The sequence below is a fragment of the Semicossyphus pulcher genome, unplaced genomic scaffold (genome assembly GCF_022749685.1).
Source record: "Semicossyphus pulcher isolate SPU_LCO1_2020_fin unplaced genomic scaffold, fSemPul1.0.p SCAF_21, whole genome shotgun sequence".
NCBI lineage: Eukaryota > Metazoa > Chordata > Actinopteri > Labriformes > Labridae > Semicossyphus > Semicossyphus pulcher.
In genome coordinates this window covers 13194549-13212698 of record NW_027211695.1, presented here as the reverse complement: position 1 = coordinate 13212698, position 18150 = coordinate 13194549, and the positions used below count along the sequence as shown (strand labels likewise).

Genomic DNA, 18150 nt, shown 5'->3' with positions numbered 1-18150 from the left:
TGTAAATACAGCACCTGTACTTCAACCAATGCTTATCAGAAACCTAAATAGTTTTAAGTTTAGTGAAATTACCCCATATCTAATAATATTGGGTATATACGTAAATAAATTCCCAGTATTGAAATATACAATTCTAATAATATGATGAATAACAGAGGACAAGTCTTGTTTCCTCTTATAAATTAGACCAACATTTTCGTCCATCTGTAATCCTTTATTGGCAAATGTAGTTGTGTTAAATACACTAAAAAATATCATTTTTCTACGCCATTCACAAAAAACGATTCTTGTAAAATGCCAAAAACACCCAGCTAAGTTACCCGAAAAGTTTTTCAATAAGTTAAAAAAAAAACCTGAACACACAGCAGATTGAAACAACACTCAAGACACTCACCCAGAACATCTGTTGTTCCCGAAGAAGACTTTGATGCCTGAACAACAGTAAATCTCAGACAGGCTTTTAAGTCATTGCTAGGAGAATCATCTGTTCTCTAAAACTGTAGAAACGTTCTTGGATAGTGTTCCTTTAAAGTCTTGGAAATAGTATATCTTATCCCATCTCAACTATTTCAAATTACTTTGCTGTGTTCAGAGTTCCCAAGTTTGGTAAGTACAACCGTTGATTTGGCCAAAAAGTGAATCTCAGTCGTTTTTTCCAGCTCAGGATTGATGCATGATTTTATTATTTATTTTTGCAAAATAACTAATCACTCAAATTCCATAGAAACATCATAAAAAAAATGTAACTCCAACTGCAAGGTCGTCCTCATTAAGCACATTAAAAAAAAAAATACAATCCCATGGGCGTCCGCTTTAATGAACAGTCTCAGCACAGTTTGAGCAGAAAGTTCACATGACGGCCAGGTCAGCTTGTTTGATACTTGATGGTCAGCCAGGAGGTAAACGGATACATTTACAGATATTTAACCCCTCCCTATTTTGTACCCATAATGCGGCAAATAAATAAGCTGAGGCTTTTGCTAAAACAAGGCATAAACAGCACATTTCACCTGCCAGTGCAACTCAACAATTCACTTCTCATACATATAAAGCCATCACATTTATCACAACTGTCTTCTTTTATGTACAATCTGCAGTGGGTGTTTTTCTTTAAACCATCCTGCCAGTTTTGCATGTGATCACATCATGAACCTTTGCTGTTTTTGCATGTGTAAAATGTTCTTGTCTTCATCTACAGTGTGACTTCAGTAATCTTCGCAGGACTTTTGGTCTTTTCTCCTTCTGTCTTTTCTTTCTTCTCCTCTTCACTCTTTAATTCTTTTTTAACTGTTTCCTTTGCTGCCGCATTCTCCTCCTCTTCCTCCTCCCCCTCTTCTTCCTCGTCTAGTTGGAGGCTACCAGAGGAAAACCTCATCCTGGCTAGTCCCGCAGACCGTACCATTTTCCCTAGTGGGGGTGGTGGGCAGTAATATGGATAGAAAACCTCAGGATCTGAATCGCTGTAGCTTCCAGTGGTGCCTCCAATCATGCATAGTGAGGCGGGTCGTTCAGGCAAGGGGGAGGAGTTTAGTGGGAGGTAGGTGGGTCTGGAGGGGCGTGTCAGGTGGGGGTAGTAACCAAGGGGACGGAACTCAGAGGCCGGGTTGAAGGCAGGGTTAGCACTCCTTGAGAGGTGAAACTTGACATCTGGCTGGCTAGCAACACGGCGAGGCAGCCCTGGAAGGAAGTTGGAGTCATCGCTGTAATGCCCCGCCTCCGTACGTCCAACGCCCATTAGTCTTGCACCGTTGCTTCCTGGGTGATAAACTCTAGCCAATCCTAGCCCACCTGAGCCGGATGGGCGGAAGTTTCTTCTTATCGGCGAGAGGGCTGGAGAGTCGTGGCTTAGCGGATAGAAAGTGGGCCTCGATATGCCATCCATTGGCACATACTCCCGCCTTCTCGGCTGTGGGAAACGCTCCAAAGAGGAGACAGCAACATAGTCCGACAGGTAAGGATGTCGGCTGAGGGGCGTAGAACCAGCTAAAGGGAATGTTGGAAGGACTGGATGATAATGGTAGGCAGGAGTATTTGGGTAGAGCAGAACCAGCTGCTGAGCAGCATCCGGATGTGGCTGAGGATTTGGCCGACGTCTTGACCGGTTGCCATAGATACCAGCTAGCCTTTGGGCTTGACGTTGTGCCCCTATCCGTCCTCCTCTCATCTCCTCCATTACAGATGTGGAGGCGCATCTCATCTTGGGCGAGGGGGCAAATTGGTGTAGAGATGGAGAGAGGGGAGTGACCCGGATGAAAGGGTGGGTCCTTTGGGGGACCTCAATGGATGACTGGCGGCGATGAGCCCCTCCTCCATCCATTTCAATGTCATCAAAGCCTTGGTGATGCTGGTCCATCTCATCCTCACTACGGACTGCCAAGGCATGACCTGACCGGGGGAAGGCATGGGAGTGCTCGTACAACTGCGGAGGTAAGATAGACAAACAGTAGGTTTTCCTTGACTGTTTATTGCATGCATAAATAGTTTTACATTTTTTATTACCTGTTTGGAGACATCCGTGAGGAGATCAGGGGAGGAGCGACAATGTCTAGGGTCATAGTCCGACGGACAGTAGGTCCTGGATGAAGAGCAGGGAGATAAAAAGATGATATATACAGACAATTGGACATTTCTTTCCTTATTTAGATGAATGTTTTATTTCTTCAAAATGTCTCCTTGCTATTGAGATTCACAATTTTCTGTCATCTGTTGCAAGGCTTGGCTTTGACCCCATGCTTACAGAAGACAGTGATGAAGTTGTTCTCCTCTCACCTCTCAAAGTGCGTAGTCTTCTTTTCCCCTGATCCCATACACTCCAGCAGCTGCTTTTGGGTCCGTCCACTACCAAAGGAACGACACATTAAACTCTGTTTGATGGGCTTTACACAAAGTCCACCTAGATAGAATGTACCTTACTTGGGACCAATCCAGTATCTATGTTTGCTGTCTCTTTGACCATGTATGTTCTTCTGGATTGCCCATGTGGGCCCCAACAGCAACTAACTTAAAGGCCCCTTGTGAGCCAATGCCAAGTTGAAGCCCACCTAGCCCATGTCGAATCAATGTGTTGTTTGGGAAAGAGCAAATTTCATTTTGGTTCTTATACCTCGTATACAACAATTATCAGTGTCAAAGATTGTTCTCTGTCCCATCTCAAGATCAGGGTCATTCCATGCTTCAAGAGTATTTTGGGTTACCCAATGGGAAGAGTTGATACAGGAGTTGTGATTGACCATAGAGTCTAAAACCTGAGGTCTTCATTCTAAAAGAACACTAAATTTATGTAGATAAATTGAAAGATGAGAATAGAGCCTAGGAAATTGTTTACTCTTGGTTCTGTGCACTGAGCGTTTGGTTACCTGTATCTAAAGCTGGAGCCCTTACTGGACAGCAGTGTTTTATGTATCGTCTTCGGTTCCTCTGCCAGTCTGAAGAAGGCGTGGTACTCTACACACATCTTCCAGAACGACTTGCACACATCTCGACTGGCCATGGAGAACTCCAATATGTCCTTCCCCGATGGCTGGACAGACATCAAACAACACATACAGTATCTGAACTAATAAATTCAGACACACAAATTCAGTCCGCACAAATCAAAGAAGTTTAAAACTGACACATTTAGGATAGCACCAGGTCAGACCCTTACCCCAACTTTCTCGTGTAGTTTGATGAGGAAATGTTTGCGCTTGAAGCTGAGCTTGCGGATGTTTGCCCAGCTGAAAGTGTTGATTTTAGTGTTTCCCTAGAAAGTATAGAAGAAAAAGATCCATCCATTTGTCCCTCAGTGCAAAGTCATCAGTCTTCAAAGATATAACATGCTGATTTTTAGCACATAAAATTGAATGTGTACAACATTTCCCAACATTTCAGGCAAGAATTTTGCCCAACCTGTTGGTGGAGCTAGACAAAAAGTCAAGGGATCACCAGAGTCTTAAGTACTTCTGGGTACCTTGTTTGTATGTACCAAAGTTCATTCCAATCCATCCAACATTTGTTCCTATTTGTCATCAGTGTACAACACCTCCAGCTGGCAGAGTATAGGCATGTTTTATAGTTGGTGGATCCTTTTCACCCCATTAACCACATACCTGAAAGACAAGAACTCCAGAGTGCGTGACAGCCAGGTTGATCCTCATTCCCTCCCCGTCGTGGGCAGGGTGAGGCCTGATGCCATACATGTCCAGCTTCCTCGTCACCTCCAGCAGGTGGATGTCGGACTCTGCTGGAGATGCGCCTCTAAGGGGGGAAAGAGAAGTACTAAATGATATATTTACTAGACATTTAAGCCACGAATAATTTGGTCTGATTACTATGAAGTTTTGTGTGTACCTGTGTTTCTTGTGAAACTTGATGATCTTGTGGTCAATATATTCTTGGTTGGGGACATACTGCTTCATTTCTAAGTGCTGACAGTCCAGATCGTCGTCATAGTCCCCTAGCTCTGCTGCAACACAAACAGAAAAAAATGACTTCAAATGTGTAATAAAGTAAAGTACTTGCCAAAGTATTATTGATATCTAGTATTGTTACTGAGCACATTTACCAAAGATAAATCCTGAAAAACTATAAGCATGCTGTATGTAAATTGAATTATGCCTATCGACAGAATGCTTACACTGCAGTATGTGAGAGACCAACAGGGCGGCGCTGTTGTCATGACAGGTCAGACTGCCATTCGACAAGTCCTGCTTAATCTGTAAGGCAAAAAGATACCTGCGCAAACACACACAAATACGACACCTATGATTCATTGATTTCATGTAAATGTGCAAATTGTTATTCGCCATTCTTGAAAGTTTGGTAATACAGTTTCATTCAGCTTCCTCAGTAGAAACTTTAATCAAATCAGAGGACAATGAACCATATAAATGTTTAATAGCACAGTAAAGCACAATGTTACTATAGCAAAGATCATTAGAACATTGTTACCTTAGCGTTACTATAGCAAAGATCATTAGAACATTGTTACCTGGTGAGGCCTCTCTTGAGTTGTCCGGGGTCTGGTGGGAAGAACTTAACTATAAACCTGAAGAACAGATCGTTGGTGTCTGACGGAGAAAACAAAAATGGGGAAATATAACAGATACAGAGGCAAAGAGAAAAGAGGGGAGTGAACAATGTTGAAAGAAGGTAAAAAAAAAAAGAACATTTCTATGACTTACATTTAATCTGTTTGGCGAGCGGTTTCAGCAGCTCCAACCACACCTGCAACAGAAACAAGTTTGACAAAGGCATCACGATATTCTAAAGTGTGAGTTCGTGTCTGTTTGATTTTCTCACATAGTTGCCGCTGTGGTGCCTGAACTCCAATCCAAAGTACTCCTTCTCCAAGAGTTTCAGATGACCACACACTTTGTTGAAGAAGTCGCCACCTAAGACCTTTTGCTGAGACAGAGAATTAAAGTTAGAGAGAAAACGAGGGATAATTGGATTTGTTAATGGAAACGCTTTTACCGCTGAAGCCCAGGGACACTCAGGGGAGCCCGGATGTAATGCAGTTCAATTTCTCTGTAACTTAGCTCACAAGAACTTTAAGTGTATAATTTAAATTTATAGGTCGTCCATTGTGTTCATTATTAACTAAAAATACTTGTACTTATATAACTTTATACTTTGTCTCCGCTATCTCAAAGGCAATTATTGTACTTCTTACTCCATTACATTCATGTGACAGATTCTTTTTTAAAATAAAATTTTTTTGTAAATATCTCTAAATTTTGTGAAATTTTATGTTTACAATAAACCATGTGCGTCATACCTCAACAACAGCTTAGGTTGATTGACAAATATGACAATTGGAGAGTACCAGTGATGCTGTAAGTCCCAGTTTGGTTAGGTTTAGGTACTGGCACATGGTTAGAAAAGGATGGTTTGGGGGTTAGGGTTAGGTTTGGGTTGGGTTGGGGTTTGGGTTAACAGTTTTTGTCTTTGGGTGCGCTGGCCTACCGGGAGTTGGTTGTGGCAAATAAGAGTGCTGATTACTATATTGATGCTTATCCTGTTTCGTGGTGTGGTGGGGTGGCTGCTACTTTTCCCCTGGAAGACCGGGGTTCAAGTCCCAGTCTTATAACCTATTGAAGCCGACCCAGGTGCCAGCCTATTGCTGGTGTATTGGGACCAAGACCCAAGGTAGAGAGTCTCTGTGAGATTACCAGTGATGCTGTAAGTCCCAGTTTGGTCAGGTTTAGGTACTGGAACTACATGGTTGGGTTAGAAAAGAGTGGTTTCGGGTTAGAGTTAGAGGTAACCCAAGTAACGTATTAAAGATAACATTTGGTATGTTGGACAAGAGGTCAACTTTGGTTGACTTTTGGTTTAGGTGCACAAGGGACTAAAACCACATTCACCTGGTTAAAGGTTGTTTCTTTTACCAGTCAGTCCATCTGACCTCGTACCTTTACCTGGACCTTCTCGCTCTTTACTTCCTCCTCTTTTCTAGAGTAGCTTAGTCATGCCAAGAAGCTTAAGACAAGACTGATGTTCTCATGAAAGGGGACTGTTAAGATACATGGTTCTTACAGGACAGCGAAGCTCCAAACATGGGAGAATCTGATAAACCATAATGCATTGCTGTAGATTAAACTAGCCAATTTATAGTTAAAATGAGCACAACCACAAACAAACATCAGTAAGATGCAGCAGACACATTAATGCACACACATCAGATCTGGCTTTGACTACTTCTACTTGCCTCCTCTCTCCTCTTAACTTTCCTCATCTCATTCTTCTTTCTATGCCTCTACACCCATCCTTTTCTCTACCATCCACCTAACCACTGCGATGGTGTTTGTGCGTTGTTTTCTTACTGCAGCAACATGTTTTTTTTTCAGTGTTTGCTGTCTGCTAGCTGGTGTTTGGCCCCCTGTAGGGTTTGCTGTACATCCCTCATTAAGTTGTCTTAAGATGGAGGGAGGGAGGGAGGAAGAGGAGGGACAGAGCAGCTGTAACCGATTATAAGGAGAACATAGACCTAACTGATGATTACCAGAAGCAAATAGCCGCCCCCAGAACAACAGAGCAGTTAGTTTCAATAGAACTGAGTGGAGTAAAATTTAGTGATTCAACTTTCCTGACCTCCCTGCTAACTGGAAATCCATCTTGTAATACACCACAATGTAATACACCTGGCCTTTCAAACAAAACTGGGTTTTAAACTTTGTGATGTCACTTAAAGCAGGGTGTGCAGTTGTATTGTGGGTAATGCAGGCACCAGGTTTTGACCGTAAGGAAGTGAACGTAGGCTCTTTGGAATCACAAGTGAAGCCAATGCAGGGGTGCCTTGAACCTGCTTTCTCTCTGATGGTCAGCAGGGGTGAAAAACCTATAAAGTAATTAATGTGACACATTTATCATTTCACTGCAACTGATAAGCAACTGCAAAGACACTGCTGTGAAAATCCTTGGACATCTTAAGTTAAAACAACATATTGAATGAAACATCACTACCATTAGAAATCAGCTAGCTTAAGCATTCAGCTACTTCCTTGCTAACATTACCATTTTATAGTGTTAGCCACACAATAGCTTACAATAGGAAAGGTGTAAGTTAGCTAATTTTACTCAGGATTTTCACTATTTATTGACTTTTGTCACCAACTGTTGTCACCATCTATTGTGAACATGGTAAATTAGATTGGAACAGTTTAAGCTAAACAATATAGGAAAGACGCAAATTCCTAGCTAATGGTAGAGTTAGCTAGCTAACAGTGACGTTGCTTGGATTCGGTTAAATGCTAACATTAGCTGTTGAGATTTAGCTGTCCTTACCTAGTGATTTATGCTAAATGTGGTTTTACTTTAAAAAAAATATGGCCAAATTTAATCAAAATTTTCACTATTTATCGTCTTTTGTCACCAACTGTTGTCACTATCTATTGTGAACGTGCTGAATTTGTGTGGGACAGTGTTAGCTACACAATATGACAGGAAAGACATAAATTCAGAACTATCAGTAGAGCTAGCTAGCTAAAAACTAGCTAGCTAAGAATGAGTTGAATGCTACCGTTAGCTGTTGTGACCTGTCAGCACCTAATGAGCCATCAAATATGTGGTAAATAAAAATATTGCCTGATGTCCCTCTGGTTTTTTATTATATGTTGTCTCTCCAGTTGCTAATCAATGACAGATTGCCAATAAGCTTTGCAAACTCAAACAATATAACAGCATTTTAGCTTCCCACTTAACACAGTATATTCTCGCCAAAATATCGTCACTTCTTTCTCCAAAACCCCCCCCCAAAAACAAGATGACGACAGAGAAAAAGCCAGACTTAAGGCTTCAACTGAGCTGCAAACAACTGAGTTACATCATGTAGGCTCCACGACTTCCTGTCTACGGTTTGACAAGGAAGAAGAATGCATGAAATAAAAACTGTCCGTCATGATGATATCCCTCCCTTCATGTACTCTGTGTCAATCAAGCATACATCCATCCATTCATGCATCCATCCATCTTTTCTCCTCCTCCTCATCTTATTGTGCCCTGCAGGCGAGAAATATCGGACACACACTCACACAAACATAGAGCAGCATCTTAAACCTGCTGGTTTTAATGTGTGTTTAAGCTGTCACACACATGTACTCCCTCCCCTGTTTAACACAAACACTATATTTATCACAGCATAGGGTAGAGTTTATTTTTACTCTCATCCACCCGTCCATTCATATTTTTTTCTGTCTTTCTTTTATTGTTTCCTCCTGTCTCCCTTCATCACTTCCTCCTCCTCCTCCTCTTGTAAAGATGCGACTAATGGCCCGGGGGCTGCTGGGAAACTGACAGAGAGAGTATGGGCGAAGAAAGTGACACACATAGTCAGTGAAAGTCTCTTTTTAGACTGTGTTACAGCCTCGCAGGCGACCATGTTGAAAACGCGGCCTGTCTCTCTGCTTTTTCCAGAGCAGGATAGTAAAGCACATGACAGTTCATAGACAGCAGAGCATTTATGTTTCACATCCAGCTGTTTTTATGAGACAGCAAATATCTTCTAACACTTAATTTACTTAGAAAAAACACGTTAATGTGTGTCACACAGTCTTCAGTTAATCTGCAAGTTACTGTTTACTTTCGTTCGTTCAGCCAGGAAGTTTCGGTTGCGTTTTCAAATCTTACTAAAATAAATGTAAATGAGTAAGATTGTCCACACCAAACATGCTGTATTATCTGTTTAGAGTTGTACTAAAAGAATGTAACTCCCCACTGGTTTAGTAGATAAAATAAACAGTGGTTGAGAGAAGATGTAATTAGATGCTTTACTTAAAAAAAGTAGAAAGAAAGGTTAAAGTCCCGCCTTTTTAATCTTCACTACGTTTTATTTTGAAACATCATTTAGCAGAAGTGCCCACTTCTGATAATAATTAGCCTTTTGATTGCTAATGCTAATTTCAGCTGCTTTAAATACTACCCGAGAGTTTAATCAATAATAATACGTCATAATTTATCAGTAGAATATTATTTCTATTACTAATGTTAATCTGCAAAATAGCTAATGTTCCCACTGAATGTAGTGGAGTAAAAGGTAAAGTGACTTATGTACAATATTAGAGTAAAAATACCGGCTTAAATTCCCTCGCTGGTCTAATATTGTTTCAGAGCTTAAACAGTTCTTATTTTCAGGTCAAAATAAACACTTATTACCAGGAATAGGATGCACTAACATCATCGTGTATCTTTCTTTCTATTTCTACAACAAAGAGGCGCAAAGAGGCACAAATAGAGAGACAAATAGTCTTTGAAAAGACGAGAATTGAGGGAAATTCCATATTAACATAGGATAAATCTGCTGCGTCAGATATCTGAAAAAATACGTATGACAGACACTTGAGAGATTAATAAACACTTTTTTTAGGCAATTACTTTAATTGATTTTAAACTTACCTCCACCTCGAACGTGCGCTCGCTGTCATCCAGGAAGATCACGCGCAGCCGGAGCTTCGTCTCCTTGGAGACCCGGGACTTGCTCGTGAGCCTCCCGAGTGTCCGGCTCCTCTGCTGACGGTCCTCCATCTCTGCCGGTCTCTAACTCCAACAGTCCTCCATGAAACCCGCCATCCTGACCGTAAATCCCCCCAGAAACGGCAGCGAGACGGCTTCACGCGCTCCTCCTCATCACCGCAATCCTCCGCATCCTCCGGGGATCAAAGGCTGCCGCTGGAGCGCGCGCTTTCCAGATGGGTGACGTTGTACACAGACCGCTGCTACAACCACTCAATACTACAACATGTGCTTTAGTCCAGTGGTGGAGGGAGTCCTTTGTATAAGATTACACTGAAGTAAAAGTAATGAAGTATCATCAGAGAGTAAAAATGCTGCCAGTCTGATATATTTATTTAATATTATATTGTCAGTTGTCCTTACTGATGCATTAACATATGTAAACATAATTTTAATGATGTCATATAATGAAATACACTTAATTAAGTACACCTGTTTATCTTGAGTTTAATAAACTCGAGGATTTACATTTAATCGACTTCAAGCCGCAACTGTTAGGTGAATTTAGCACTTTTTACTCCATATTAAAGCTGTAATTCCTTTTATTTTACACATTGAACACATAAGTGTAAAGTTAATTTAATACATACACTATACTTCCCAATAGTTTGTAAAGTGCCCCAAAAAACACTGACAGTGGGTCCTTTAATTAGGACTAAATAAAAAAAGTAGTTATACCTGAAGGAGAATTACTGCCTTCAAAATAAGACGTAAGTTATAGTGCACATAAATATTAACAGAAAAGAACATAAGAGATTATAAGAACATCTCCTCATCAAGCCTCCTGCATCACTGAAATGTCAAATATCAGTTTGTGCAGCAGAAATGTTCCGTATGTACGCATGTTGGCAGCAGAGAGATGTTCTATACTCTCAATATGTGTGTGTGTGTGTGTGTGTGTGTGTGCCCTCCATGAGAATAATATGAATTTCACGGTGGCTGGACGCTTTTAGAGAACGACCTGTCCAGAAGTAGGCTAGTAGTGCAAAGCTTCTACTAGCCTGCAGCATGGACTGAGCACTTAGTGTGTGTGTGTGTGTGTGTGTGTGTGTGTGTGTGAGAGAGAGAGAGAGAGAGAGTGTGTGAGAGTGTGTGTGTGTGTGAGAGAGAGAGAGACATATGACATACTGAGATGACACACATGTCAAGGCACTGTCTCACATTCTTTTGTCTGTCTGTCTGTGACTGACACACATGGACATACTTAGAATAACACAACTTCAACTAAGACACAAAATAATTAATACTTTTTCTTTAAAAGGTAGTTTTTAAAAACTGGTTAAAACAAAACGTAATAATATATATTAGTTTGAATACAATTCCACTCAATTGAAATAGTTTTTATTCCCGATATTCCATGCCCTGCTTTCCACAGAAGTTAATGGTAAGAACGGACTTTTATGTGAAGTCCTGTTTGTTGGATGATTTATGGTAAAATTCAGGAGGAGATGAGACCCAAACTCCACGATGATTTTAGGTAGTCTGTTGCTAGTTTTACTTTAGTTATATTCTATTAACCTATTATATTTGTATGAACCAGAATCTGATTTATCCCAAATTATTAAGGTTGTGTTAAATACTTGATTCTGATTGGTTAAATTACGGCATTCCAAGGTCTGCTATTTCTCAAAAACAGACCGTTGCTATGAAGAGCAAACCGTCGCTAGGGATGCGGCTCTAATCCCACAATCCGGAGGACTAACTGTAATCATATCAATCCGAAGAGAAGTCCGGTAAGTTTGACGTCAGCTTGTTTACACATGAAGTAAACATTACACTAAACACAATGACTGTATATATGGATGGACAACACGTCTCCATCTTCTCCTATTGTACGAAATTGATGCCAAAATAGCCCTTGTGATAGGCTCTGCCATCGTGTGGTGGTGACGTCATATGGAGCCAGAGACTGCGCAGTAGAGATCGGCGAGTGAAGCAAGGATCCCGCACGCCGGCGTGTTTAACAGCAGAACAGCTTCTCTGTGTTGGTCTGAGGTTAATGTTCACAAGTATGGAAACTTCAATGACTGTAGTGATTGTTTTAGTTACGTTTCCACTCGTGGATCGTCCTCCACTCGGCTCACCTGGAACTGATTGGCTGCAGGAGCCGAATTTGTCAACAGAGCTGTCAATCATCATTTTGACAGCATCAAATAACTAATTTAGAATAAACTTCTCAGAAAAATGAAAACTTGGACGTAAATCAGCATGATAATAACTAGCTATAATGACAGAAACCATATTTGAGAAAAATGTATCGGGCGTGTATTTTGATTTTATAGTTTGACTCATGTCCCATCTGTTAACATGGAGGAGGCGGGCTTAATGACCTATACTGCAGCAGGGGGGCGCCCGAAATGTGTTGGCTTCACTTTTAGGGAGCTGTCATGTCATCCATCTTTTTATACAGTCTATGACTAAACACAGTATGGGATACAGCACGGTTTGATTCCGCTTTAACAACCTGCTCACAACACATTATCCCTTACATACATATGTTTTTATTTTACATGGAGTTTGTCTTGGACTCATGGTGCATATAACTCACCTAGAGCAAAATATACAAGCAAGGACACATAAATATAATAAGATAAAACAAACAAACAAGATATCAGTATTAACTCTTATCAAACATGTTGTCAGGGAGTTAAGGGATCACGTCAGGTGTCTGTTCTCGTGGTGCAAGGTTTTGGTCCTGATGGGCTACAGCTTCCTGCCAGAAGAAGTGAGTGTTTCAAAGCATCTGTGGCGGGACAGTCTCTCTTGCACACCTCGGGGTCCTGGATGAGCGGCAGGATACAGCCAATCACCTTCTCAGTTGAGCAATTTTCACAGATAAACTCTTATAAAAAGAATTCTGCCTGTTAACACTACCGGAAATTATGCTTCTGGTTTATGTGAGGGGTGGCATCTGGGTTTAGTGTGCAGGAGGAGGAGGATCGTTGTCCGTATTGGTGGCTGAAAAATCTAACTTTGATGCCATCAAAACGGCCTGATGGTCACGCTAGCTCTCTTCCAAGGCTGGGTCTGACATTACTAGAATTGATAAAAAAGTGAATGAGGTTTTGAATGGGGTTTTCTTACTTTAATCTCTGAACAAATGAGGAGACTGAAGATACGATTTGTACATTATCACAAACAGACCACTAGATGGAGATACAGACCTGAGGATAACACCGCTGATATGTCACACACACACACACACACACACACACACACACACACACACACACGCACCCAACGCGCACTCGTCCAGTCAACATGAGTAGATATTTTGATACTGTAATACGAGCCAGCCTCTACTCACCATCTGCCTCACGCTCACACACACACACACACACACTTTTATTTTTCCAGCCCTCCTCTCCAGTCCTCTCCATCTCTCCCTCTCCTCACCCGTCTCACTTTCTCTCTCCCTGTCTCACACACACACACACACACACACTCACACACACACACCTAACCTGCCTGACACAGTAGCATCTGGCGTCTTTATGCTGCTGCCTCCCTCCTGAGACACACACACACACACACGCACACACGCTCTGACAGCTTTCTCTCATATAATTTTACACCGCAGCGGCGTGTTGTCCTCTAACTCTGCTGGTTCATTTTACCTGCAGACTCACAAGTGATACACCTGCACCCAGCTGGGCCGGTAATAGCAGTTTATATGTGTACAATATACAACACAATAGTTAATAAAAATAACACAAATCATATGCGTCCAGAGATCGTTTCCTCTGAATAAAATGCTGAAAAGGTTAACAGATAGATGGTGTTGAAGCTCAGTCACATAAATGTTGGATATACTGACCTGTGTAGTTTAATAATCTGAATAATATTAAGTGTATATGTATTGTTTATTTATGCACGTGTCCAGTTTGTCCTCCACTCTTTCAGCCTGTATCAGACAAGGCCCCCGTTGGGTTCCCTCCGGGTTCTCCGGTGTCCTCCCACAGTCCAAAGACATGTTTGTTAGGTTCATTAGTGCACTGTAAACTCGAACAGGTTAAGTTTACTTACTTACTTACCTAAGTTAGTAAAATAAGTTAACTGTGTCAAGTCATGCGAAGCGATTCTGTGTTTGAATTAGTTCAAGTCAAACCATTCAAGTAAACCAACTCTTTTATTTATTGTTAAGGTAACTTACATAAATTAAGTAAACAGTACCTATTCCATTCAGTGTATTGAGCTTAAAATGAGTAAGTATTTTGAACTTGTCAATAAAGTAAGATGAACTTAGTTCAGTAGTTCACCTCAACTTCACACTCTCCTGTGTTGACTCACCTTAAACCTTTTAAGTTGCATCAACACAAAACAAATACCGTAAAATTCAGTGTATAAGACACACTTTTAATACATGTTTTCATCTATTTATAGAAATATTTATTAAAAAAATGTTCATAGCTTCCATGTCATGTGACCCAGGGTCCTCAAATCCATGTCAGATGTTAACATTCACTCGGACAAAAAGGACACACCTCATTACATTGGTTTTAATTGATGCTAATATTTTATATTAATATTTTTATGTACAATGCAGCCGCCACCCTTACAACAATCAGCGTTACCGTAGGCTGCCAGCTACCGCTAGCTACCCCACTTCTTAGACTAAATAAATTAATGTAACTAACTGTAATCAATTACTTCAACTTAAAGTGTTCCAAAGCACTCAAAATGAATAATTAAATTCCACAATAATCGTTTTTGAGTTACTGCTAATTCATTAGGTTCATTGAGTTACATCGAATTTCTTTGAGGATTGAGTTAAGTTAACTTCTTTTATTAAGTTAGACTACTCTAAAATTGCCCATATTTGTGAGCTTGAAAGGTTGTCTGTCTCAAGTGACAACACTATGATTGACAGACAATCAGTCCAGGTGTAACCCCACCTCTCGCTTAATGACAGCTGGGATTGGCTCCAGCCCCCGCCGTGACCCTGAACACAAACAACGTATAGATGATGGATGCATGGGATCTCACTGACAAAGGTTACGTCAATTAAGTAACATGACTTCACGTCCTTCTTAAATAGTTTCTAAGTACAATATTTGAACCAAAATCACAATATTTTCTTCAACCAAACCGACTGGTTTTGATGCGTGAACCGAACAGAATAGTAACCTTTGTTGATGTAACCATGGCAACTAAGGTCCGGTAACATTCCGCCTGTCGTTACAGATGAGCCTTCTTCAACTTCTGGCCCTTCTGTAGCTTTCTAATAGAAGTGATAACAACTGATGATGGACCATTTAACTGTCTGATAACATCTAAAGCAGGTCATTGATTATTTAACATTGTATCAGACGTGGAGAACTTTGACATGTGAGTTTGTATGAAACCTTTTTATAACATCTGTCGACCTCTGAGGGGAAAATCAGACGTGGATGATCATGTAATCCTGGCTTTTCTACAAAATTAAGCAAAAACGATATGCAGCGTGACAAGGAAGGGGACATGATGTGGAAAAGAAAGATCACACACACACACACACACACACACACACACACAGCATGTGCAGTGATGAAGGATATGCTGGAAAAAGGCAGAGCAGAGCAGGACAGGTGCAAACTATTAACCACTGTATGGAAAGTCAAATAGCAGGGCTGAGTGAGTGAGTGAGTGTGTATGTGTGCGTGTGTGTGTGTGTGTGTGTGTGTGTGTGTGTGTGAATCTGGGGTTCTGTGTGTGTAAGATGACAATCACAGGAAGCCATTTCTAAGTCACTACCGACTCTTTCTTTCTGTGTCCTGATTGGATAAACTCCGCCCACCTGCTCCACCCTGCAGCCCAAAACAAACCTCCTAAACTCTCTCATGTTTTCCATCACTGCAGATGATGTGACAGATTTTATCACAATTTAACCCTTAAATAAAAATATTTCCTGAAGTTCCTGTTTGTAAAGACTTTGGCTGTGTTTAATCTTTTTATCTTGTTTAAAGTAACTGGTGAGAATTTCAGCTGTTAACTTAATTTGCAGGTAAAAATGATGGAAATAAGAGAAACAGAAAGCTGATTTAAGACACTCTGGTTTGTCTCCTCTTGTTCCTTAAAGTCTAGTTGATTTTATTAAGAGATACTGTTACAAAAATGAATGCGGAATATAAAGTTTTGATGAATTAATGCTGAATTAATTAATGCAGTGGCCTAAAGTCCCGGGAAGATTATGCAAATCAGGCCAATGACGTATGAAGAAACTGTAAAAGTAACTGCACTACACCGCCAGTCCAGTGGGTGGCGGTAATGCACCTTTAAGCTGGTTTAACAACCGCCATTAAAAGAAGAAGAAGGTATCATCATTTGTGCGACACTACAGTTAGCCTGTTAGCATGGAGGAGATTCAACTTGTGCTGTGTTTGATTGTGCTTAATTGCATTGCAAATGGATTGAGCATAAAAGCTTGCATCTCCTACTTCCTGTCGGTCGTCCTGTTGCTGCTGACGTTACTGTAAACACTCCGCAGCACGTCCGCTCCGTGAACCGTCCGTTTATGTAGTTCACGGAGCATGCTAGCGTTTGCTAATTAGTGCTAAAAACAAACTGCAACATTCTCACTGCACGGTAAATACTACTGAAGACTTTTCTCTCTGAAACTAAATATGTCGACCTTGTGGTGGTGCCGAAGGAAATTCAGGGGATCAGCATTGTCAGGATTCATCATCTGGAGTCCTTGAATGTTCGTGAATTAGCAGAGATATTTCACTCACCAAAGTTGTCGACTGATCAACCAACATTGCTGTTCCCTGAACCGTGAGGCTAACATGTAAAAATCCCCAAAAGTTTTCTGGTTCCATCTGTGTCTGAAAAGTGAAGCCAATGTGAAAGTCTTAAAGGGGACATATTTTAGCTCTGCAATCAATTTTTCTATCATTCTAATGTGCATTTAAATCATGTTGCTAGAAACCTGCAGCTGTTCTGAACGGCTCATTTCAGAGGCGACCTTTTTTTTAACATGTGATTCTGGAAAAACATGGAATTATGCCGGGGGGTTTTTTCACTGTGAACAAGAAACACCCAGAAATATGAGAATATCCATTCAAAAGATATGGCCCCTTTAAACCTGCATTCTTTCTAATGTCCAGTAGACAAGACGATTGTATGATTGTATAGAAGTCTATGAGAAAAAGGTCCTACTTCTGTCTTGATTTATTCCCTCTGTAAACATTTTCCTAACGACTTTATGGTCTCAATCTGTAGTTTCAAGTCTTCTTCAACACAGCATGATGTTCATTTAGTAAATTATGCTCCTATTTAGAGTCAAACAGAGACCAGAAAGCAGGGGAGGGTTGAGGGCGGGACTTCCTGTTAGTCAGGAGAGAGGTGTGTATCAAGCTTCTGGTCCAAATATGGTCATTTCTGGTTCAAAAACAGAAAGAAAAATGGTAAAATTACAAACTTAGGTTTCAAAAATCATGCTTATTTGCAGTCGTGAAAAGTCACACAGTACGTGAAACATGTTTATAAGAGGTTCATATTGTGATTGCATCTTTCCCTCACAGTGATGGATGACTAATGCTGCTGTGAGCTGAACGAGCTCGAGTCGTAAGGTTAAACCGATTTAAAAACATATCTCTGATTACGTCACGTTCATGCAGCAGCAGCCTGAACATTTAAGGCCTGGAAAGGGTCAAACAGAAACATGTTTCCTGAGCGGTTAATGGAGATAATGGAGGTCTGATTGTAATGATGTGATGTGGGAAAGTGAAGGAAGCTGATGACAGAGATCCTATCTGCTGGGAAAAACCAGCTCGCTCCGCTTTCTTTCTTTTTCAGTTTCTGTTTGACTGCCGTTCCCTCGTTCTCCATCCCAACTTATTCTTTTGTTTTCTTGTTAAGTTCTGATTTGTCTTTTCCTCTCTTCTTTTATTCTCCTCCCTTCCTTCACTTCATGCTCCCACTTCATCCCTCATCTTTGTTTCCTACATTAGACCCTTTCTCTTCTTCTTGCTCTCTCTTCTCCCTTCTTTCCATTCTTTCTCTCTTTATATTTCTTTAGAACTTTGTCTCCCTTTCCCCACATCTTTCCATCCATCTTCTCTTCCTGTTTCTCTCTCCTTCTTCCTCCCTCCTCCTCATCTCCATGTTTTGCCGTAATATTCTTTTATCTCCATCTTTCCCGTCTCCGTCTTCCCTCTCATCCTTTCTCTCTTCAGTGTT

General features: G+C 40.9%; 1 protein-coding gene across 1 annotated transcript; it reads right to left on the bottom strand.

Annotated features, from left to right (window-relative positions):
* Positions 1 to 659: 659 nt before the first annotated feature.
* On the bottom strand, positions 660 to 10002 carry LOC138601035 (FERM domain-containing protein 7). Its single transcript, XM_069672606.1, has 12 exons — positions 9874 to 10002; positions 5281 to 5385; positions 5163 to 5205; positions 4970 to 5048; positions 4616 to 4713; positions 4330 to 4444; positions 4089 to 4236; positions 3647 to 3742; positions 3357 to 3520; positions 2770 to 2838; positions 2500 to 2575; positions 660 to 2419 (listed from the first exon to the last, which is right to left on the bottom strand). Exons 1-12 carry the CDS (start codon positions 10000 to 10002, stop codon positions 1193 to 1195), a joined length of 2349 nt encoding a protein of 782 aa, XP_069528707.1. The 3' UTR covers positions 660 to 1192.
* Positions 10003 to 18150: the final 8148 nt, after the last annotated feature.